The sequence below is a fragment of the Petromyzon marinus genome, unplaced genomic scaffold, assembly GCF_048934315.1.
Source record: "Petromyzon marinus isolate PM22_M1 ecotype Great Lakes invasive population unplaced genomic scaffold, UKy_Petmar_22M1.pri1.0 PM_G_Scaffold_83, whole genome shotgun sequence".
Taxonomy (NCBI): Eukaryota; Metazoa; Chordata; class Hyperoartia; order Petromyzontiformes; family Petromyzontidae; genus Petromyzon; species Petromyzon marinus.
In genome coordinates, this window is record NW_027423039.1 from 747,776 (window position 1) to 772,159 (window position 24,384).

Here is a 24,384-nt window from a genome sequence, read left to right on the forward strand (position 1 = left end):
GTCCCTTTGATGCGGTGAAGTTGTCCTGTCCCCTTAGCAGAAAAACACCCCAAAGCATGTTTCCACCTCCATGTTTGACGGTGGGGATGGTATTCTTGGGGTCATAGGCAGCATTCCTCCTCCTCCAAACACGGCGAGTTGAGTTGATGCCAAAGAGCTCCATTTTGGTCTAATCCGACCAAAACACTTTCATCCATTTGTCCTCTGAATCATTCAGATGTTCATTGGCAAACTTCAGACGGGCATGTATATGTGCTTTCTTGAGCAGGGGAACCTTGCAGGCGCTGCAGGATTTCAGTCCTTCACGGTGAAGTGTGTTATCAATTGTTTTCTTGGTGACTATGGTCCCAGCTGCCTTGAGATCATTAACAAGATCCTCCCGTGTAGTTCTGGGCTGATTCCTCGCCGTTCTCATGATCATTGCAACTCCACGAGGTGAGATCTTGCATGGAGCCCCAGGCCGAGGGAGATTGACAGTTTTTTTTGCGTTTCTTCCATTTGCGAATAATCGCACCAACTGTTGTCACCTTCTCACCAAGCTGCTTGGCAATGGTCTTGTAGCCCATTCCAGCCTTGTGTAGGTCTACAATATTTGTCCCTGACATCCTTGGAGAGCTCTTTAGTCTTGGCCATGGTGGAGAGTTTGGGATCTGATTTATTGATTGCTTCTGTGGACAGGTGTCTTTTATACAGGTGTAGTGTTGTAAGGACAAGCAGACTTCTTTAGGAGGCACACTCTGTTTATTGTATTATTTCCTTATACAACGCTTAACACACACAGAGGGATATTCGGTCCCCTCACTCGATACCCTAGCGAGGTACAGCCTCCGGACCTGGCGGGACTCTCACGTCTACCGCCAACCTCCTTGATACCTAAGGAGGTACAACCTCCGGACATGGCGGGACTCACACGTCTACCGCTATCCTAGTCCTCCGGCTAGGACCTAGGGGAGTCTATCTGACCCACCGCTGGCCCGGTGGGTCCTGACCACTGGGTATGCCGAGCCTTAGCCCTTAGAAGGGCTGAAAGGCTGGTCCAGGGTCCTAGCTAGGCTTCAGCCCAGTCTTCTATCTTCGTGCAGGGAGAGAACTCCCCGAGGTCCGTTGGGTCACCCGTCTTATACCCCTTCGTGGCCAGGTAGAACCAATCATACATTCCCACGTGGAACCGTCTGATTGGTTCGCACCAAACCCTGGCCACGATCCGTTTCACCTCGACTGACCCCGTTGTACCCAGGGGTAATGCTGCACTGCCCTGGTTGCAACGCAGGTTACGCAACAGCGCGTAGTTAACACCTCTACACAGGTAACGAGCTGAGATAAGGGGCACTCCCTTTAAGAGTGTGCTCCTAATCTCAGCTCGTTACCTGTATAAAAGACACCTGGGAGCCAGAAATCTTTCCGATTGAGAGGGGGTCAAATACTTATTTCCCTCATTAAAATGCGAATCAATTCATAATTTTGTCTCTCACTGTTCAAATAAACCTACCATTAAAATTATAGACTGATCATTTCCTTGTCAGTGGGCAAACGTACAAAATCAGCAGGGGATCAAATACTTTTTTCCCTCACTGTAGGCACACAGAGAAACAACGCCTCTGTGTCGAGGCCTTAAATAGAGAGAGAGGGGGGCAGAGAGAGAGGGGAGGGGGTGTAGAGAAATCCGCGAGTCAATGCAAGGCTGTAGCCATGGAGTCAACATTGGTGGGGACCAAATCTACCAGGCGGTCTGGGGTCCCCCCCCCCCAGAAAGAAAAATCTAAATTTGAAAACTAATTTCCTGACATTTCCTAAAATATTGAAACATTTCACTAACACATGGGATGGAATTTTTTTTATTTGATACAATAATGTATAATATTGTATTGTATTACATTGCTCTGTTGTTTATTTTTTTAACTTTTCTTGTTTCATAGTATGTAATGGCAGAGATTAGGGATTCATAAAGTACAAGGCAATCATATAAACAAAAATCTACGTATTGTTACATGAAGACAAGTCCACATTTTGTGGCCAAGGTTTAGCAAGTTGTTTTTATTAACATAGCATAGCAATTATTATTTAAAAAAATATTTATTTTTATAGCAATATATTGGGGGGGGCATTTTGACCATATTTGATTATTGTGGGGGGATATGTCCCCCACCAATATATTATAATTATTATAACATATTATAATTAATATTATAATATGTTATAATAATTATAATATATAATTATTATTATTATAGCAGCTCCGTGTCGCCTCATCTCGATCCCGCAATCCCAAACAGGTGAAAGTCCGCATCGAACCGAACCCCCGGCAAGGCCATCTACTTAATGACGAGAGAAAATTCACACGAAATGTCCTCAACGAAGCCTTCCGGATGTAAAATGAAATAAGCTTTTAATGAAGAAATAACAATAATCTAATTCAAAACACAACACGATTCAAAGATGTTTCATTTTAAAACTTCAAAACGGAGCATGGGCCGCTTGCGTGAATGCGTCCTTCATGTGCAAATGTTGTGACTTTCCTGGCCGAAGGCCCTAAAATGCTTGGACAAGATGGCGCCGATGATGGCAGCCTCGGCCGGTTGGTGCGCCCTGTTTTGTCCAGTTGTTCAACACACTCGTGCTGGTGAGAGAGGCCTGCTGTTCATCACACCCGTGCTGGTGAGAGAGGCCTGCTGTTGAGGGGCCTGCTGTTCATCACACCCATGCTGGTGAGAGAGGCCTGCTGTTCAGCACACCCGTGTTGAGGGGCCTGCTGTTCAGCACACCCGTGCTGGTGAATGGGGCCTGCTGTTGAGAGGCCTGCTGTTCAGCACACCTGCGCTGGTGAGAGAGGCCTGCTGTTGAGGGGCCTGCTGTTCAGCACACCTGCGCTGGTGAGAGAGGCCTGCTGTTGAGGGGCCTGCTGTTCAGCACACCCGTGCTGGTGAGAGAGGCCTGCTGTTCAGCACACCCGTGTTGAGGGGCCTACTGTTCAGCACACCCGTGCTGGTGAGAGGGGCCTGCTGTTCAACACACCCGTGCTGGTGAGAGGGGCCTGCTGTTCAGCACACCCGTGCTGGTGAGAGGGGCCTGCTGTTCATCACACCCGTGTTGGTGAGAGGGGCCTGCTGTTCAGCACACCCGTGCTGGTGAGAGGGGCCTGCTGTTCAACACACCCGTGCAGGTGAGAGAGGCCTACTATTCATCACACCCGTGCTGGTGAGAGGGGCGTGCTGTTCATCACACCCGTGTTGGTGAGAGGGGCCTGCTGTTCACCACTCCTGAGCTGGTGAGAGAGGCCTACTGTTCATCACACCCGTGCTGGTGAGAGGAGCCTGCTGTTCAGCACACCCATGCTGGTGCGAAGATGGCGCCGATGATGGTAGCCTCAGCTGGTCTGTGCGCCCTGTTTTGTCTTGTTTTGTCTGTCAATTCAGTGTTTTGACAAGATTTCCGGAGTTCTCTAACAAGAGACGAACTTTTAAATATCAGGGAAACAACTCCTGCGGATTTATTTCCTACTTTTCTGCTTCCAGCGGCAGAATTAGTAGGCATTCTAGTCAATGCCGCGCTAGGCTTTGCTCAAGCAGCGAAACTCCGCCAAAGGGGTAAACGGTCGGGGGCTCTAGTACGGCTACACAGACGTGGGATCCGAACAGTGCTTCCGAGCTTTTTCCTCTCCAACGTACGTTCACTGTACAACAAAATGGATGAACTTCAGCTACTGATGGTAAAAAACAAAGACTTTCTTTCAGCTTCTGTTTTGTGCTTCACGGAAACATGGCTGTGTGATTTTATTCCGGACACTTCGCTACAACTATCAGGATTCCATCTTGTAAGATCGGATCGTGACATAGCACTCTCCGGCAAGACGAAAGGCGGTGGTATTTGTTTTTACATTAACAGTGGCTGGTGTGTAGATGTCACAGTGATTCTGCAACATTGTTCTCCACTCCTTGAATCAATTTTTATAACCTGTAAACCGTTTTACTCGCCTCGCGAGTTCGCGTCGCTCATTTTGGTCAGAGTTTATTTGCCGCCTTGTCCACAGGTTAAAGAGGCCCAACGCATGCTCACCGATCAGATTCTGAGTGTGGAGCGAGCAAATCCAGATTCGTTGGTTATCGTACTTGGCGACTTTAACAAAGGTAATCTCAGCCACGAACTCCCCAAATACATACAATTCAATTTTGATTTAAAGCTTTCGTGACTGCAGTAATTCATATTCTTAGTTTTTTCGGTAAAGTCACGTTGAAGAGAAACAACAAAATAACAAAATATATATAAAACAATAAAAAATTCTCACGACGTTTAGACCATAACTCAAACGGTCATCATCAGGTGTGTTGGTTTGCATAAATTTATTTTTAAACGGCACATTTATTTATTTATAAAAAAACGTTGGCGTCACGCGCAGCGATTGGCAGTTTGCCCAGGACTAGTCCATCTATTTTTTTTTAAAAGAGGAGGGGGGAGACGAAATTTTTTATAATGTATGCTGTCTGAAAGCCACTGTAAGCGTGAACAATCAATCAAGAACTGAAATGATTTATCAAATCTTTCCAATGATTGCTAAGATAGAATCCATCTTCTCGGTTGAAATTGTCTCTGTGCTTGTATATGTGGATAGCCTCATGAACGAATCTTTCATGGAAGCCAGATGGCTTACAAAGAACCTCCTTCTTGGAAAAGTCAATGTTTTATATATATTTTGTTATTTTGTTGTTTCTCTTCAACGTGACTTTACCGAAAAAACTAAGAATATACATACAATTCATTAAATGCGCAACCAGAGAAGGGAACACTCTGGATCACTGCTACACTACAGTCAGTAGAGCCTACCACGCCGTCCCCCGAGCAGCACTAGGACACTCTGACCATGCCATGGTCCACCTGATTCCTGCATACAGGGAGAAACTAAAACTCTGTAAACCTGCTGTGAGGACATCTAAACAGTGGACCAGTGTGGCTGTGGAAGATTTGCGGGCGTGCTTAGACTGTACTGACTGGGATATGTTCACGACTGCTACCAATAGTCTGGATGAACTCACAGAGGCTGTGACGTCCTACATCAGCTTCTGTGAGGACTGCTGTATCCCAACACGTACCAGGGTGAACTTTAACAACAATAAGCCCTGGTTCTCAGCAAAGCTCAGAAGGTTGAGGTTGGAGAAGGAGGAAGCGTTTAGGAGTGGGGATAGAGACAGATTCAAGGAGTCGAAGAACAGGTTTAGCAAAGCGGTGAGAGAGGCTAAACGACTGTACTCAGAGAGACTAAAACACCAGTTCTCTACTAACGACGACGCTGCTTCTGTCTGGAGAGGGCTCAGGCAGATCACCAACTACAAACCCAGAGCCCCCCACACCACTAACGACTCCCGCCTAGCCAACGACCTGAACGAGTTCTACTGTAGATTTGAAAGACAATTGGACTGTCCTGAACCACCCCTTCCCACCCAAGAGGCCCCACCCCCCACCCATACTACAGAGACGACTCTCTCCTTTCAGGAGGGAGAAGTTAATAGACTTTTCAAGAGGCTGAATCCACGCAAAGCAGCCGGGCCGGACTCTGTCTCTCCAGCCATCCTCAGGCACTGCGCTGACCAGCTGTCTCCGGTGTTCACCAACATCTTTAACACCTCCGTGGAGACATGCCATGTACCAGCCTGTCTCAAGTCCTCCACCATCATCCCTGTGCCCACAAAGCTAAGGCCAACAGGACTAAATGATTACAGACCGGTCACCCTTACATCTGTGGTAATGAAGTCTTTTGAGCGCCTGGTCCTGGCACACCTCAAAGCCATCACAGACCCTCTCCTGGACCCCCTTCAGTTTGCCTACAGAGCCAACAGGTTTGTGGACGACGCAGTTAACATGGCCCTCCACTTCACCCTACAGCATCTGGATGCCCCAGCATCCTACGCCAGGATCCTGTTTGTGGACTTCAGCTCTGCCTTCAACACCATCATCCCTGCCCTGCTTCAGGACAAGCTCTTCCAGCTGAACGTGCCCTACACCACCTGTAAATGGATCACAGACTTCCTGTCTGACAGGAAGCAGTGCGTTAAGCTGGGAACACAAATCTCCGACTCCAAGTCCATCAGCACCGGAACTCCTCAGGGCTGCGTCCTTTCCCCACTGCTCTTCTCCCTGTATACCAACAGCTGCACCTCCAATCATCTGTCCGTCAAACTCTTGAAGTTTGCGGACGACACCACCCTCATTGGGCTGATCTCTGGTGGGGATGAGTCTGACTATAGGTGGGAAGCTGACAACCTGGTGACCTGGTGTAGCCAGAACAACTTAGAGCTAAATGCTCTAAAGACAGTTGAGATGGTTGTGGACTTCAGGAAGAATACAGCCCCCCTCAACCCCATCACACTGTTAGACTCCCCAGTCAAAATTGTAGAGTCCTTCCGCTTCCTGGGCACTATTCTCTCCCGGGACCTCAAGTGGGAACTGAACATCAGCTCCCTCACCAAGAGAGCTCAACAGAGGATGTACTTTCTACGGCAGCTGAAGAAATTCAACCTGCCAAAGACAATGATGGTGCAATTCTATACAGCGATCATTGAATCCATCCTCACCTCCTCCATAACCGTCTGGTACGCTGCTACCACTGCCAAGGACGAGAGCAGACTGCAGCGTATCATCCACACTGCTGGGAAGGTAATTGCCTGCAATCTACCAACCCTCGAGGACCTGCACACGACAAGGTCCATGAGGCGAGCGAGGAAGATTATGGCCGATTCCTCCCACCCTGGACACTCTCTGTTTCAGCTACTCCCCTCTGGCAGAAGGCTTCGGTCCATCAGGACCAAAACCTCACGCCATAAAAACAGTTTCTTCCCATCTGCTGCTGGCCTGTTAAACGAGGCCAAGGGCTAACACTGATTTTAACATTTTATCTACATGATGACACCTTGCCGATATTAACTATGTTAACCTGTTTGTATTTTTTATTTTTAAATTATATCTTAAAGCTATTTTATATTCGATATTTATTCAATTTTATATACTTCAGCCCCTTGGTGTTAGTTAGACTTTTAACCCTTATTATTATAGTAAGACTTGTTTAAAACTTATTTAAGATTTTAGATTCCTATATGTTGAATGTATGCACCATCCTGCCAAAGTAATTTCCGTGTCGGTGTGAAATTTCATGGCGAATAAAACCCTTTCTGATTCTGATTCATTCTCAATAGGAATCGATTCTGAACGCTCTCCTTTTCTAACACAATCGATTCTCATGGTAGGTATCCCAATGGGATTCGATTCTATGCGCTTTAAATCACTAGCTAGATCGATTCCTATGTTAGAACAAATCGCCATAATCAATTCCCATGTTATCGAAAATGTATTCGATTCCATTTTACACTCACGACCAACGTCAATTCCAATGCAGTCTCAATAGGGATCGATGCCATCGGCTACATTTTTGACCACTATCGATTCGCATTTGTTATCCACATAGGAATCGATCCGAGTTTTTAATTAAACCTTGAATCGATTTCCTCAGCACGTGACTTGGGTGAGGCGGACGCGTGGCTGCGTGTGGGGTTAATGGCGATGTCGAAACTCTACAAACTTGGCCTACTCTTCCCCTTCATCCTGCCTCTCCTCCTCCTCCACCACCTCGTCACGTGCAGCAGCCACGGTGAGCAGAGCCCGAGGTGGTCGATAAATCGGGTGCCAGGTTGTGATTGTGGGGTGAGTGGTGGTGCAGTGGTTAGCGCACTGTGTGGGGAGTGGTGGTGCAGTTGTTAGCGCACTGTGTGGAGAGTGGTGGTGCAGTGGTTAGCGCACTGTGTAAGTGTGAGTGGAGAGTGGTGGTGCAGTGGTTAGCGCACTGTGTGAGTGTGGAGTGGTGGTGCAGTGGTTAGCGCACTGTGTGTGTGTGTGGGGAGTGGTGGTGCAGTGGTTAACGCACTGTGTGTGTGTGGAGTGGTGGTGCAGTGGTTAGCACACTGTGTGTGGAAGTGTGTGGGGAGTGGTGGTGCAGTGGTTCACGCACTGTGTGTGTGAGTGAGGAGTGGTGGTGCAGTGGTTAACGCACTCTTGAATGTTTTTCCCCATCTGCCCAGCTCCGCTGTTCCCACTGAATGTTCGTTTGGAGTCTCGAGACCTCCTGGCGACCCTTTGCTGGGACCCCGTTGAAGCGGCTCCCAGTGGGGATGGAGGGGATAGACCCCCACTTGTTGATCCTTTCACCATCAACTCGACCACCACGACCACGACCAACTCAACGTTCCTGAATGTTACATACACAGTTCAGAGCAAACTGTGAGATGCTCACTCACTCAGCCACTCACTCACCAACCCACTCACTCACCCACTCACTCACTAACCCACTCACTTACCCACTCACTCACCAACCCACTCACCCACTCACTCACCAACCCACTCACCCACTCACCCACTCACTCACCCACTCACCAACCCACTCACCAACCCACTCACCAACCCACTGACCCACCCACTCACCAACCCACTCACCAACCCACTCACTCACCAACCCACTCACTCACCCACTCAATCACCCACTCACCCATTCACCCACTCACTCACCAACCCATTCACCCACTCACCAACCCACTCACCCACTCACTCACCAACCCACTCATCCACCAACCCACTCACACACACACACGTCTCTCTCACCCACTGGCTCCTCACCACCCTCACCACTCCTCCCTGTGTCTCTGTCTGCGCAGCTTCAGACGAGCCCGCTGGCAGACCGTCTGCGCTTCCACAACGGAGACACGGTGCGACGTCTCCTCGGCGCTGGACGATCCCGGTGACCGCTACCTCCTCCGTGTGAGATTCTCCTTCTCATCCTCGCCGTCGCGATCCTCACGCTGGGTCGCCGTTGTAGTCCTGCCCTTGATGGAAAGTGAGTGGCACGAGATTGTACATATGCCTCTGTCTTTATGTGTGTCTCTCTCTCTGTGTCTCTGTGTGTGTCTTTCTCTGTGTCTCTGTGTGTGTGTCTCTCTGTGTCTCTCTCTTTGTGTCTCTGTGTGTGTGTGTCTCTCTGTGTCTCTCTCTCTGTGTCTCTCTTTGTCCGTGTCTGTCTGGTGCTCACTAACAGCACTTGCCCCAACGGTCTTTTTCAGGCTACACGGAGGATCTTTGTCATCTTTGTCTGTGTGTGTCGCTGTGTATGTCTGTGACTCTTTCTGCCTGTGTGTGTGTCTTCGGCTCACAGGGGGAGATCACACAAACTCCACTCGCTCTGTAGGACAGGGGGAGATCACACAAACTCCACTCACTCTGTAGAACAGGGGGAGATCATACAAACTCCACACACTCTGTAGGACAGGGGGAGATCACACAAACTCCACTCACTCACTCTGTAGGACAGGGGGAGATCACACAAACTCCACTCACTCACTCTGTAGGACAGGGGGAGATCACACAAACTCCACTCACTCACTCTGTAGGACAGGGGGAGATCACACAAACTCCACTCACTCACTCACTCTGTAGAACAGGGGGAGATCACACAAACTCCACTTACTCACTCTGTAGGACAGGGGGAGATCACACAAACTCCACTCACTCTGTAGGACAGGGGGAGATCACACAAACTCCACTCACTCTGTAGAACAGGGGGAGATCACACAAACTCCACTCACTCACTCTGTAGGACAGGGGAAGATCACACAAACTCCACACACTCTGTAGGACAGGGGGAGATCACACAAACTCCACTCACTCACTCTGTAGGACAAGGGGAGATCACACAAACTCCACTCACTCACTCTGTAGCACAGGGGGAGATCACACAAACTCCACTCACTCACTCTGTAGGACAGGGGGAGATCACACAAACTCCACTCACTCTGTAGGACAGGGGGAGATCACACAAACTCCACTCACTCACTCTATAGCACAGGGGGAGATCACACAAACTCCACTCACTCACTCTGTAGGACAGGGGGAGATCATACAAACTCCACTCACTCACTCACTGTAGGACAGGGGGAGATCACACAAACTCCACTTACTCTGTAGGACAGGGAGAGATCACACAAACTCCACTCACACACTCTGTAGGACAGGGGGAGATCACACAAACTCCACTCACTCACTCTGTAGGACAGGGAGAGATCACACAAACTCCACTCACTCACTCTGTAGGACAGGGGGAGATCACACAAACTCCACTCACTCTGTAGGACAGGGGGAGATCACACAAACTCCACTCACTCTGTAGGATAGGGGGAGATCACACAAACTCCACTCACTCACTCTGTAGGACAGGGAGAGATCACACAAACTCCACTCACTCACTCTGTAGGACAGGGGGAGATCACACAAACTCCACTCACTCTGTAGGACAGGGGGAGATCACACAAACTCCACTCACTCTGTAGGACAGGGGGAGATCACACAAACTCCACTCGCTCTGTAGGACAGGGGGAGATCACACAACCTCCACTCACTCTGTAGGACAGGGGGAGATCACACAAACTCCACTCACTCACTCTATAGAACAGGGGGAGATCACACAAACTCCACTCACTCTGTAGAACAGGGGGAGATCATACAAACGCCACTCACTCTGTAGGACAGGGGGAGATCACACAAACTCCACTCACTCACTCTGTAGGACAGGGGGCGATCACACAAACTCCACTCACACACTCTGTAGGACAGGGGGAGATCACACAAACTCCACTCACTCACTCTGTAGGACAGGGGGAGATCACACAAACTCCACTCACTCACTCTGTAGGACAGGGGGAGATCACACAAACTCCACTCACTCTGTAGAACAGGGGGAGATCATACAAACGCCACTCACTCTGTAGGACAGGGGGAGATCACACAAACTCCACTCACTCACTCTGTAGGACAGGGGGCGATCACACAAACTCCACTCACACACTCTGTAGGACAGGGGAGATCACACAAACTCCACTCACTCACTCTGTAGGATAGGGGGAGATCACACAAACTCCACTCACTCTGTAGGACAGGGGGAGATCACACAAACTCCACTCACTCACTCTGTAAAACAGGGGGAGATCACACAAACTCCACACACTCACTCTGTAGGACAGGGGGAGATCACACAAACTCCACTCGCTCTGTAGGACAGGGGGAGATCACACAAACTCCACACACTCTGTAGGACAGGGGGAGATCACACAAACTCCACTCACACACTCTGTAGGACAGGGGGAGATCACACAAACTCCACTCACTCACTCTGTAGGACAGGGAGAGATCACACAAACTCCACTCACTCACTCTGTAGGACAGGGGGAGATCACACAAACTCCACTCACTCTGTAGGACAGGGGGAGATCACACAAACTCCACTCACTCTGTAGGATAGGGGGAGATCACACAAACTCCACTCACTCACTCTGTAGGACAGGGAGAGATCACACAAACTCCACTCACTCACTCTGTAGGACAGGGGGAGATCACACAAACTCCACTCACTCTGTAGGACAGGGGGAGATCACACAAACTCCACTCACTCTGTAGGACAGGGGGAGATCACACAAACTCCACTCGCTCTGTAGGACAGGGGGAGATCACACAACCTCCACTCACTCTGTAGGACAGGGGGAGATCACACAAACTCCACTCACTCACTCTATAGAACAGGGGGAGATCACACAAACTCCACTCACTCTGTAGAACAGGGGGAGATCATACAAACGCCACTCACTCTGTAGGACAGGGGGAGATCACACAAACTCCACTCACTCACTCTGTAGGACAGGGGGCGATCACACAAACTCCACTCACACACTCTGTAGGACAGGGGGAGATCACACAAACTCCACTCACTCACTCTGTAGGACAGGGGGAGATCACACAAACTCCACTCACTCACTCTGTAGGACAGGGGGAGATCACACAAACTCCACTCACTCTGTAGAACAGGGGGAGATCATACAAACGCCACTCACTCTGTAGGACAGGGGGAGATCACACAAACTCCACTCACTCACTCTGTAGGACAGGGGGCGATCACACAAACTCCACTCACACACTCTGTAGGACAGGGGAGATCACACAAACTCCACTCACTCACTCTGTAGGACAGGGGGAGATCACACAAACTCCACTCACTCACTCTGTAGGACAGGGGGAGATCACACAAACTCCACTCACTCACTCTGTAGGATAGGGGGAGATCACACAAACTCCACTCACTCTGTAGGACAGGGGGAGATCACACAAACTCCACTCACTCACTCTGTAGAACAGGGGGAGATCACACAAACTCCACACACTCACTCTGTAGGACAGGGGGAGATCACACAAACTCCACTCGCTCTGTAGGACAGGGGGAGATCACACAAACTCCACACACTCTGTAGGACAGGGGGAGATCACACAAACTCCACTCACACACTCTGTAGAACAGGGGGAGATCACACAAACTCCACACACTCTGTAGGACAGGGGCAGATCACACAAACGCCACACACTCTGTAGGACAGGGGGAGATCACACAAACTCCACTCACTCTGTAGGACAGGGGGAGATCACACAAACTCCACACACTCTGTAGGACAGCGGGAGATCACACAAACTCCACTCACACTGTAGAACAGGGGGAGATCACACAAACTCCACACACTCTGTAGGACAGGGGGAGATCACACAAACTCCACTCACTCTATAAAACAGGGGGAGATCACACAAACTCCACTCACACACTCTGTAGAACAGGGGGAGATCACACAAACTCCACTCACTCTGTAGAACAGGGGGTGATCATACAAACTCCACTCACTCTGTAGAACAGGGGGAGATTACACAAACTCCACTCACTCTGTAGGACAGGGGGAGATCACACAAAGTCCACTCACTCATTCTGTAGGACAGGGGGAGATCACACAAACTCCACTCACACACTCTGTAGAACAGGGGGTGATCATACAAACTCCACTCACTCTGTAGAACAAGGGAAGATCACACAAACTCCACTCACTCTGTAGGACAGGGGGAGATCACACAAAGTCCACTCACTCACTCTGTAAGAAAGGGAGAGACCACACAAACTCCACTCACACACTCTGTAGAACAGGGGGAGATCACACAAACTCCACTCACACTGTAGAACAGGGGGAGATCACATAAACTCCACTCACTCTGTAGGACAGGGGGAGATCACACAAACTCCACTCACACATTCTGTAGGACAGGGGGAGATCACACAAACTCCACTCACTCACTCTGTAGGACAGGGAGAGATCACACAAACATCCCTCGCCATGACCCCCCCTCTCCCGTGTCTCAGCTGTGCTCAGCGCTCCGTCGTTCACCCTGAGGCTCGACAAACTGACGCGGGGGGAGGAGGAGGAGGAGGGCGATGGTGGTGAGGATGAGGAGTGCGGTGTTGTGGGTGACGATGAAGACAACGACGATGATGGCTACAACGACGACGGCGATGACGATGACCGTGACGGCGGTGACGATGACCGCCGTGATGACGGTGGTCCTGGGGTGGCTGGGGAGTTGGAGGCGGCGGTCGACGGAGAGCCGGAGGTGCGGAAGCTGTCGTTGTTGGTCTCCGTCGGGCGGGGGTGGAGGGCGCTGGTGGCCCACGACGTGAAGTATCACCATCAGGTTGACATCTCAACAAGAGGCGGCGTTAGACTCACGGTGAGAGGTTGCCGGAGTTGTGACGGGGGTCGGGAGGTTGTGGCGGGAGATGTGTGTGGTTGAGTGGGTGGGTGGCGATGCTGCTACTGATGATGATGATGATACTACCAATGACACTACTACTGATGATGCTGCTACTACTGATGATGATGCTGTTGCTGCTACTACTACTGCTACTACTAATGATGATGATGATACTGATGATGCTACTACCAATGACACTACTACTGATGATGCTACTACTACTGATGATGATGCTGTTGCTGCTACTACTACTGCTGCTACTACTGATGATGATGATGCTTACTGCCAGGAGCGCTTCATCGGATGCCGGTACCAACACCGAATGATGCTTCTGCCGGGACGCGAGGATGAGTACTGCGTCCGCGTGAGAATGGTAGCCGACTTGCCACGGTGGAAGGCAGGGGAGTGGTCTCCACTGTCGTGTGTCTCTGTCCCTCCACCATACAGCACCGGGGGTGAGTGGGTGGCTGGGTGAATGAGTGAGAGGTATTTTTGTGCGTGTGAAGTGGGTCTCTGTGTGAGTAGCCTTGTGGGTCTCTATGAGTGGTCTATGGGTCTCTGTGTGAGTAGTCTTGTGGGTCTTTGAGTGGTCTATGGGACTCTGCGTGAGTAGTCTATAGGTTTCTATGAGTAGTCTATGGATTTCGATTTAAAGCTTTCGTGACTGCAAGGATTCATCTTCTTTGGTTCTTTCGGTAAAGTCACATAGAATGAGAATAAAATAAATTGATAAAATAAAATAACACAATAAAATTCTCATGACGTTTCGGCCACAACACAAGCGGCCTTCATCAGGTGAAGGAACGAGACTGTCTGGAGGACAGCGCTGGAGCGAACACAGCCACGCTCAGACCAGCACTGTCCTCCAGACAGTCTCGTCCCTTCACCTGATGAAGGCCGCTTGTGTTGTGGCCGATACGTCGTAAGAATTTTATTGTGTTATTTTATTTGATCAATTTATTATTTTATTCTCATTCTACGTGGCTTTACCGAAATTACCAAAGAAGATAGTCTATGGGTCTCTATGAGTACTCTATGGATCTCTGCGTGAGTAGTCTTGTGGGTCTCTGAGTAGTCTATAGGTCTCTGCGTGAGTAGTCTATGGATCTCTATGAGTAGTCTATGGGTCTCTATGAGTAGTCTATGGGTCTCTTATGAGTAGTCTATGGGTCTCTATGAGTAGTCTATGGGTCTCTGTGAGTAGTCTATGGGTCTCTGCGTGAGTAGTCTATGGGTCTCTGCGTGAGTAGTCTATGGGTCTCTATGAGTAGTCTATGGGTCTCTATGAGTAGTCTATGGGTCTCTATGAGTAGTCTATGGGTCTCTATGAGTAGTCTATGGGTCTCTGCGTGGTCTTCCCACCCAGCCCCTCGTGTGGGTGTCGACACGGACGGCCAGGTCACGGCGGTGGTCGGCCAGAAGGTGGCGCTGCTGCGCTGCGTCTTGTGGGGTGCGGCCGTGGTGGTGGTGCAGGCCAACTGGCTGAAGGCCTCCCGTGACTACGTCTGGGCGGGGGCCAATTTGGCCACGCTCAGCCCGCTGCACGGCACGGCGTACTCCAACTCGTCCCTCGCGGGCCGACTGCGGTTCCGCGTTGGGGGGCCTCCCGGCGACGTCTCGCTGGAGCTGCTGGACGTGCGTCCTGGCGACGGGGGCCTCTTCCTCTGTCACATTGTCACCTTCCCCCACGGTAACTTCGAGGGGAGGGTCAACCTCTCTGTCATCGGTGAGAATTGACACTGCCCCACGCAGAGACCCATAGACTCATCATGCAGAGACCCATAGACTACTCACGCAGACACCCATAGACTACTCACACAGAGACCCATAGACTACTCACACAGAGACCCATAGACTCACACAGAGACTCATAGACTACTCACACAGAGACCCATATACTACTCACACAGAGACCCATATACTACTCACACAGAGACCCATAGACTACTCACACAGAGACCCATAGACTCACACAGAGACCCATAGACTCATCACACAGAGACCCATAGACTACTCACACAGACACCCATAGACTACTCACACAGACACCCATAGACTACTCACACAGAGACCCATAGACTACTCACACAGACACCCATAGACTACCCACACAGAGACCCATAGACTACTCACACAGAGACCCATAGACTCACACAGAGACCCATAGACTACTCACACAGACACCCATAGACTACTCACTCAGAGACCCATAGACTCACACAGAGACCCATAGACTACTCACACAGAGACCCATAGACTACTCACACAGACACCCATAGACTACTCACACAGACACCCATAGACTACTCACACAGAGACCCATAGACTACTCACACAGACACCCATAGACTACCCACACAGAGACCCATAGACTACTCACACAGAGACCCATAGACTCACACAGAGACCCATAGACTACTCACACAGACACCCATAGACTACTCACTCAGAGACCCATAGACTCACACAGAGACCCATAGACTACTCACACAGAGACCCATAGAATACTCACACAGAGACCCATAGACTCATCACACAGAGACCCATAGACTACTCACACAGAGACCCATGGACTACTCACACAGACACCCATAGAATATTTACACAGAGACCCATAGACTACTCACACAGACACCCATAGACTACTCACACAGACACCCATAGACTACTCACAAAGAGACCCATAGACTACTTACACAGAGACCCATAGACTACTCACACAGACACTCATAGACTACTCACACAGAGACCCATAGATTACTCACACAGAGACCCATAGACTCATCACACAGACACCCATAGGCTACTCACACAGACACCCATAAACTACTCACACAGAGACCCATAGACTCATCACACAGACACCCATAGACTACTCACACAGAGACCCATAGACTACTCACACAGACACCCATAGACTACTCACACAGAGACCCATAGACTACTCACACAGAGACCCATAGACTCATCACACAGAGACTCATAGACTCACACTGAGACCCATAGACTACTCACACAGACACCCATAGACTACTCACACAGACACCCATAGACTACTCACACAGAGACCCATTGACTCATCACACAGACACCCATAGACTACTCACACAGAGACCCATAGACTCATCACACAGAGACCCATAGACTCACACAGAGACCCATAGACTCACACAGAGACCCATAGTCTACTCACACAGAGACCCATAGACTCACACAGACACCCATAGACTACTTACACAGAGACCCATGGACTCATCACACAGACACCCATAGACTACTCACTCAGAGACCCATAGACTACTCACACAGAGACCCATAGACTCATCACACAGACACCCATAGACTACTCACACAGAGACCCATAGACTCATCACACAAACACCCATAGACTACTCACACAGAGACCCATAGACTCATCACACAGAGACCCATAGACTACTTACACAGAGACCCATAGACTACTCACACAGACACCCATAGACTACTCACACAGACACCCATAGACTACTCACACAGAGACCCATAGACTACTTACACAGAGACCCATAGACTACTCACACAGACACCCATAGACTACTCACACAGACACCCATAGACTACTCACACAGAGACCCATAGACTACTCACACAGAGACCCATAGACTCATCACACAGACACCCATAGACTACTCACACAGAGACCCATAGACTCATCACACAGACACCCATAGACTACTCACACAGAGAGCCATAGACTCACACAGAGACCCATAGACTCATCACACCGAGACAGATAGACTACTCACATAGAGACCCATAGACTACTCACACAGAGACCCATAGACACACCACACAGACACCCATAGACTACTCACACAGAGACCCATAGACTACTCACACAGAGACCCATAGACTCATCACACAGAGACCCATAGACTGACACAGAGACCCATAGACTACTCACACAGAGACCCATAGACTCACACAGACACCCATAGACTCATCACACAGACACCCATAGACTACTCACACAGACACCCATAGACTACTCACACAGAGACCCATAGACTACTCACACAGAGACCCATAGACTCACACAGAGACCTATAGACTCATCACACCGAGACCCATAGACTACTCACACAGAGACCCATAGACTCACATGGAGACCCAAAGCTCATTATCTTCTGCAGATGTAGATGCCACTGGTTCTTCACGCTCTGCAGATGTAGATGCCACTGGTTCTTCACGTTCTGCAGATGTAGATGCCACTGGTTCTTCACGCTCTGCAGATGTAGATGCCACTGGTTCTTCACGTTCTACAGATGTAGATGCCGCTGGTTATTCACGCTCTGCAGATGTAGATGCCGCTGATTCTTCACGTTCTGCAGATGTAGATGCCACTGGTTCTTCACGCTCTGCAGATGTAGATGCCACTGGTTCTTCACGTTCTGCAGATGTAGATGCCACTGGTTCTTCACGTTCTGCAGATGTAGATCCCACTGGTTCTTCACGCTCTGCAGATGTAGATGCCACTGGTTCTTCACGTTCTGCAGATGTAGATGCCACTGGTTCTTCACGTTCTGCAGATGGAGATGCCACTGGTTATTGACGTTCTCTTCACGTTCTGCAGATGTAGATGCCACTGGTTCTTCACGCTCTGCAGATGTAGATGCCACTGGTTCTTCACGCTCTGCAGATGTAGATGCCACTGTTTCTTCACGTTCAGCAGATGTAGATGCCGCTGGTTATTCACGTTCTACAGATGTAGATGCCACTGGTTCTTCATGTTCTGTAGATGTAGATGCCACTGGTTCTTCACGTGCTACAGATGTACATGTCACTGTTTTTTCGTATTCTGTTGATATTAATGTCACTGGTTCTTCTCGTTTTGCAGATGTAGATGCCACTGGTTCTTCACCTTTTGGAGATGTAGATGCCACTGGTTCTTCACCTTCTGGAGATGTAGAGGCCACTGGTTCTTCACATTCTACAGATTTAGATGCCACTGGTTCTTCACGTTCTACAGATGTAGATGCCACTGGTTCTTCACGCTCTGCAGATGTAGATGCCACTGGTTCTTCACGTTCTACAGATGTAAATGCAACTGGTTCTTCACGTTCTACAGATGTAGATGCCACCACCGCCGTCTGTTGCACGCCGGTTGAACTCACGACTTTCGGTCCGAACAGGCAACTGGACACACGAACAGGTTTGTTCGCATCTCTGAATGTTGCATGTGTGTGTGTCCGTGTACGTGTGTGTGTGTGCGTGTCCGTGTACGTGCACGTGTGTGTGTTGCTTTGTGTGTGTCCGTGTCATTGTGTGTGTGTTGGTGCGTGTGTGCGTGTCCGTGTGTGTGTCCGTGTGCATGCATGTGTGTCCGTGTGTGTGCGTGTGTGTGCGTGTGTGTGTGTCCGTGTGTGTGTGTGTGTGTGTCCGTGTGCGTGTGTGTGTGTTCGTGTGCATGTGTGTGTGTTTCCATGTGCGTGTGTGTGTGCGTGTGTGTGTCCCTGTTCTGGCCACCCATCCCCTCGTTTGTCACAATCACGGCCTTCTCAGCTGCTGACACTCGCTAACGGCACCCGCCCCGACAGTCCGCCGTGGCCTTCACGGGGGAACTTTGTCTCCGTCCGTCCCTCCGTCTCGCTCCCTCGACCCGCAACGCCCGGGTGCAAGCGCCGCGAGCCTCAAAGGGCGCCTAGCCTGGCGCGTGTGGTCATCGCGGCGGTTGTCGTCGTGCTACGGCGGCACGCTGACGCCACGCGGGGGACCGTTTGGCCACGCAGAGAATTCTGCGGCGGCAGCGGCGGCGGGCCGGGCCAGCTGGGCCGCGATCCTCGCCGTGTCCCTCGCCCTGGTGGCCACGCTGCTGCTGCTGCTGCTGCTCTACTGCCACCCCCGTCAGCGTCAGCGTCAGCGTCGTCACGAGCCCTGGGGCCCCTCGTGAGTCGCTCGCTTCTCTCGGACGTCGGGCGGACGTCGGCGGTGCCCGCGGGGTCGTCTGTGTGACGACCTGCCACTGTGCCCCCCCCCACCACTACCCCACCACCCCCCCACTACCCACATGCGTGCAGGGAGGATCCCCCCACGCTCCCCAAGGCACCGCGGAGAAACGCGGAGGGCGACCGTGGCTCCGTGAGTGGCACACCGCCAGGACACAGAGGCCCAGTCCATCCGTGTCTCTCTCCGTATTCTGTGTAGTGTGTAGTGTATAGTAGTGTAGTGTATAGTAGTGTAGTGTGTAGTGTAGTGTATAGTGTAGTATATAGTAGTGTAGTGTATATACAGAGACACAGTTAGACTCGACCTAAAGCTTTCGTGACTGCAGGAATTCATTTTCTTTGGGTCTTTCGGTAAAGTTGTGCCCACTTTGTTTATGACCCTTGGGCTACACCCAACTTTAAAACTTTAAAACAGCCTGCTGCTTCAGCGGCTTTCATCCCCCTCTTTTCTCCTCCTGATGACGATTGCCAAAATAATACCCACAGACTCACCACACAGAGACCCATAGACTCACCACACAGAGACCCACAGACTCACCACACAGAGACCCATAGACTCACCACACAGAGACCCACAGACTCACCACACAGAGACCCATAGACTCACCACACAGAGACCCACAGACTCACACAGAGACCCACAGACCCACCACACAGAGTACCACAGACTTACCACACAGAGACCCATAGACTCACCACACAGAGAGACCCACAGACTCACCACACAGAGACCCATAGACTCACCACACAGAGACCCACAGACTCACCACACAGAGACCCATAGACTCACCACACAGAGACCCACAGACTCACCACACAGAGACCCACAGACTCACCACACAGAGACCCATAGACTCACCACACAGAGACCCACAGACTCACACAGAGACCCACAGACCCACCACACAGAGACCCAGAGACTTACCACACAGAGACCCATAGACTCACCACACAGAGAGACCCACAGACTCACCACACAGAGACCCATAGACTCACCACACAGAGACCCACAGACTCACCACACAGAGACCCATAGACTCACCACACAGAGACCCACAGACTCACACAGAGACCCACAGACTCACCACACAGAGACCCACAGACTCACCACACAGAGACCCATAGACTCACCACACAGAGAGACCCACAGACTCACCACACAGAGACCCACAGACTCACCACACAGCGACCCACCGACTCACCACACAGAGACGCATAGACTCACCACACAGAGACCCACAGACTCGCCACACAGAGACCCACAGACTCACCACACACAGAGACCCACAGACTCACCACACAGAGACCCATAGACTCACCACACAGACACCCACAGACTCACCACACAGAGACCCACAGATTCATGTTGTATATATAGGTGTTATGAAAATTGATGAAAATAATGAAAATTAAATGAAATTTGAGATTTGCATAATTTATCCGAAATTATGTTAATTAGTGTAATTATGCGCATAAATTATGCTGATTCGAGAGATAATCGTATTAATTTATGCGAGTGGGCGTGGTTAGGATAATGCAGGTCGTTATGGATTATCAGGTCGAGCCTCGGTGACGAGGATTGTGTTATGAATTGGAATGACGCAATTAATCGTATGCAGTGATGCAGGCGTTGTGAGCGTGAATGAGAGAGAGTCGATTCGACTCTGCTCTTTAATTCCGTATTATCGATAAGGATACGATTACTCTCGATTGAACATTACGAATTATGTGTGTTATGGATTATGTGTGGTGATAGTGTACTTATGATAGGTCCCCAGGATTCAGATCTCATACGCAGAACAATATTATGCAGAATTTCAGGAAGAATCACACACAAACCTTCTGCTTTAATCAATTTTATTTTCTAGCTAACTTTAATTTTTGGATAATATGAAACTCAATCTCGGGATTTTGGAATTTCAACACAGCGTTAACATGATACCATCACGATTGCGTTGTTTCACCTCGATAGCGGCACCTATGGTTAATTCCCGACGCGTAACGCAATCGATCGGTTGTTGAGAGAGAGAGATTAAAAACATGCGAACTATTCTATCAAAACCTTAACCTTATAATGTAAATTCGTATTTAAACATTGCCCACACAGTACCACATCCATTCATAGACCTTCAAGTAAATTCTTATCACGTTTTTAACAGTAGGGCGATTGGTTATTATGCAACTCAATGACAGCAGTATTTTTCGTTATGAATTGATTTTTAATGCACCACCTTGGAGTGGCAACCCTTCTTGATTATCCCGATATGCGTATCTGTGTCTTCGTTATCACTGGTTCAATTCTTTGCGTAAAGCAGACGCCGAGGTTAGCATCTCTTGTGTCCAAAATGTGTTTCCTGTGTGTTGCGGCGCGGTGGGGGAGTGAGGGGGAGAGTGTGGAGGAGGGGTTGCATACGACCGGCTGCCAGTTTCTGTCCACCGCTGGCTGGATGAGTCAGCACGACACTCGCCGTCGTCGCACCGATGGGTGTTGAGTGCGGGGCCGCTGCCCTCTCAGCGCTGGTGACGCGAAGTTGCGCACTGTGGCACGCTGGTGGCACGCTGTTGGCACGCGCTGGTGCTGGTGGCGCGCTGGTGGCGCGCTGTTGGCACGCACTGGTGCTGATGCTGATGGCACGCTGGTGGCGCGCGCTCCCTCTCCTTGAAGATGCGCGAACGCGCCCGTGCTGATTCGCTGATAGCAGTTTCTCTCCACTGCTGGCTGAGCTGCTGCACGCTCTTGCTTGGCGTTGCTGGCCGCGCTCTTTCTCCTTGAAGATGCGCGAACGCGCCCGTGCTGATTCGCTGACAGCAGTTTCCTCCACTGCTGGATGAGCTACGCCGGCGCGCGCTCTTTCCGCTACTGTAGTATCTGCCGCTGCGCTCGCCGGCGACAGGTCAAGTTTTTCTTCTGCTGAGTGAGCCGAGTCGCACGCGCTCTCTTTGTTGAGGTTGTTGGCGGCTCTCTGACAGCAGGTTTCCTCCACTGCTGTATGACTCAAGTCGCACGCGCTTGGTCACTGGTTTGCTGAAGTTGTTGGCGGCTGCTCGTGCTTTTCCGCTGCTGGTTGAGCCACGTTGCACGTGCTTTCTTTGTGGAGATGCTCGAGCGCTCTCAGCGCTGATTCGCTGATACTTTGTTGGTGGCTGGCCAACCTTTTTCTTCAGTTGAGTGAGTTGAGTCGCACGTGCTCTCTCTGTTGAAGTGCGCGAACGCGCCCGTGCTGGTTCGCTGACAGCAGGTTTCCTCCACTGCTGTATGACTCACTTTTGTTGATACATCGCGACTCAGCGATCCTCACTACTCAGCGAGGCTCGGAGCCAGCCGCTCCATGCGACTGCTCGTCCTGTGGACGTCTTGACTCGCTGATGTCTTGACTCTTGACTTAACTTCTCTGACAGCAGGTTTCACTGAACTTTTGAAAATGCGGCTGACCGTTATATTCAAAGACAATTCTCTCTGCGCAGTGGAAAAGGGGGAGGGCGGGGTCTGTGTGTGTGAGTTCGTGTGTGTACAGATGGCTCCTGCGATAACGATCTGTTTGCCCTGGCGTGAAATTCCTCTCTCGCGCTCTTCGGGAGAGACAAAGGTGGTCGGGAGTACCTATCTCTTTATACTTTCGACTTATTTTTCTCAAATACCATTTGGTCCCATGTTCGCCAAGACTCGTGTTTGTAACTACGTCCTCCCGACACCTCTCGGTTTTACCGAGGTTCGAATTGTTATGATGGAATTATTAAAAAGAAAAATAATTATCATCCTGAGTTTAAGAGGTCCATTTCTTGATTGTTGGAATCCATATCCCTTGGTTCTGTAAGGTTCTATAATGGAATGTCGTGTAAGGTGAACACGTTATTACTAATGTTATATTGCAATTTCTTTAAAACTTTGTTTGCCTGGTTGCCGTGTGTGGGGTGGGGTGTGTCTCCTCATCAAACCCGGCTGGCTTTTCCAGATGGCCCCTTGTGATAAGGTGTAATTCCTGCTTCCCCGCGAGCGAGAGAGGCAAAGGTGGTCGGGGTTGCTTGGGATATTGTTTAAACTCTTTCGCAAGTTTGCCCGTTGTCTCATTCCTTCTCGAAAACCTTTGATGTGACTGTATTTTGTCTCAAAGCTTTGTTTTAACAGTAAGTATTAAAGGTGAAAATCATTTGATAGCGAATTAATCATTGGATAATAATTCACTGATGTGTCTGGTGGCCTGTTCTTAATTGGAGTGAGCGTTAGGACCGCTAATTTCATCTTATTCTTGTTGTTGCCTTTTAATTTTTTTGTTGTTTTACTGGCAAATAAGGAAAAAAATATGTATACGATTTACCCTGTTGGCGTCTCCGTGTCTAGTCTCTTGGTGTTCTGACCTCGGAGGGACCTTTCCTAAGGGGCCCATCAAACTCTTGTTCATCTGGAGATTTTCGCCGATAGCTGTTACATCCTCGCCTTGAGAGTTTTATTATTTATTTATGGCCTGTTTATGATCTCCATCTGTGTTTGCGGGTTTTTGGGTTTGTGTGTTTTTATGCATTATTTCCTTTATTATTAAAATATATATCGGCAGATATTATTGTTAATATCAATTTTGGAAAAGGCTCATATACAACAAGAGAGAGAGACACGGAGAGAGAGAGACACACGGGGAGAGAGACACACGGAGAGAGACACAGGGAGAGAGGGACACGGGGAGAGAGGGACACGGGGAGAGAGAGACACGGAGAGAGAGAGACACACGGGGAGAGAGACACGGGGAGAGAGAGACACGGGGAGTGA

The 24,384-nt window shown here is 49.9% G+C and overlaps 1 protein-coding gene across 2 annotated transcripts; it reads left to right on the forward strand.

Annotated features, from left to right (window-relative positions):
- Positions 1-7,477: 7,477 nt before the first annotated feature.
- Positions 7,478-24,176, forward strand: LOC142921669 (uncharacterized). 2 transcript variants are annotated; one of them, XM_076062972.1, is made up of 9 exons: positions 7,478-7,633; positions 8,061-8,259; positions 8,691-8,869; positions 13,250-13,614; positions 13,928-14,093; positions 15,005-15,364; positions 18,515-18,829; positions 19,215-19,563; positions 19,695-24,176. In XM_076062972.1, the coding sequence occupies exons 1-9, from the start codon at positions 7,540-7,542 to the stop codon at positions 19,819-19,821; spliced, it is 2,154 nt and encodes a 717-aa protein (XP_075919087.1). In that variant the 5' UTR covers positions 7,478-7,539; the 3' UTR covers positions 19,822-24,176. The 2 variants fall into 2 exon arrangements, with proteins under 2 accessions (XP_075919087.1, XP_075919088.1); XM_076062973.1 differs by having other exon boundaries at positions 18,746-18,829.
- The last annotated feature ends 208 nt before the right edge of the window (positions 24,177-24,384 follow it).

Bases quoted from the DNA above. Each gene is read 5' to 3' on its own strand.
- LOC142921669 (XM_076062972.1), top strand. From the start codon at position 7,540: ATGGCGATGTCGAAACTCTACAAACTTGGCCTACTCTTCCCCTTCATC. The intron at 13,615-13,927 runs GTGAGAGGTTGC...GCTTACTGCCAG, and splicing joins GAGGCGGCGTTAGACTCACG to GAGCGCTTCATCGGATGCCG. The intron at 18,830-19,214 runs GTTTGTTCGCAT...CCGCCCCGACAG, and splicing joins GCAACTGGACACACGAACAG to TCCGCCGTGGCCTTCACGGG.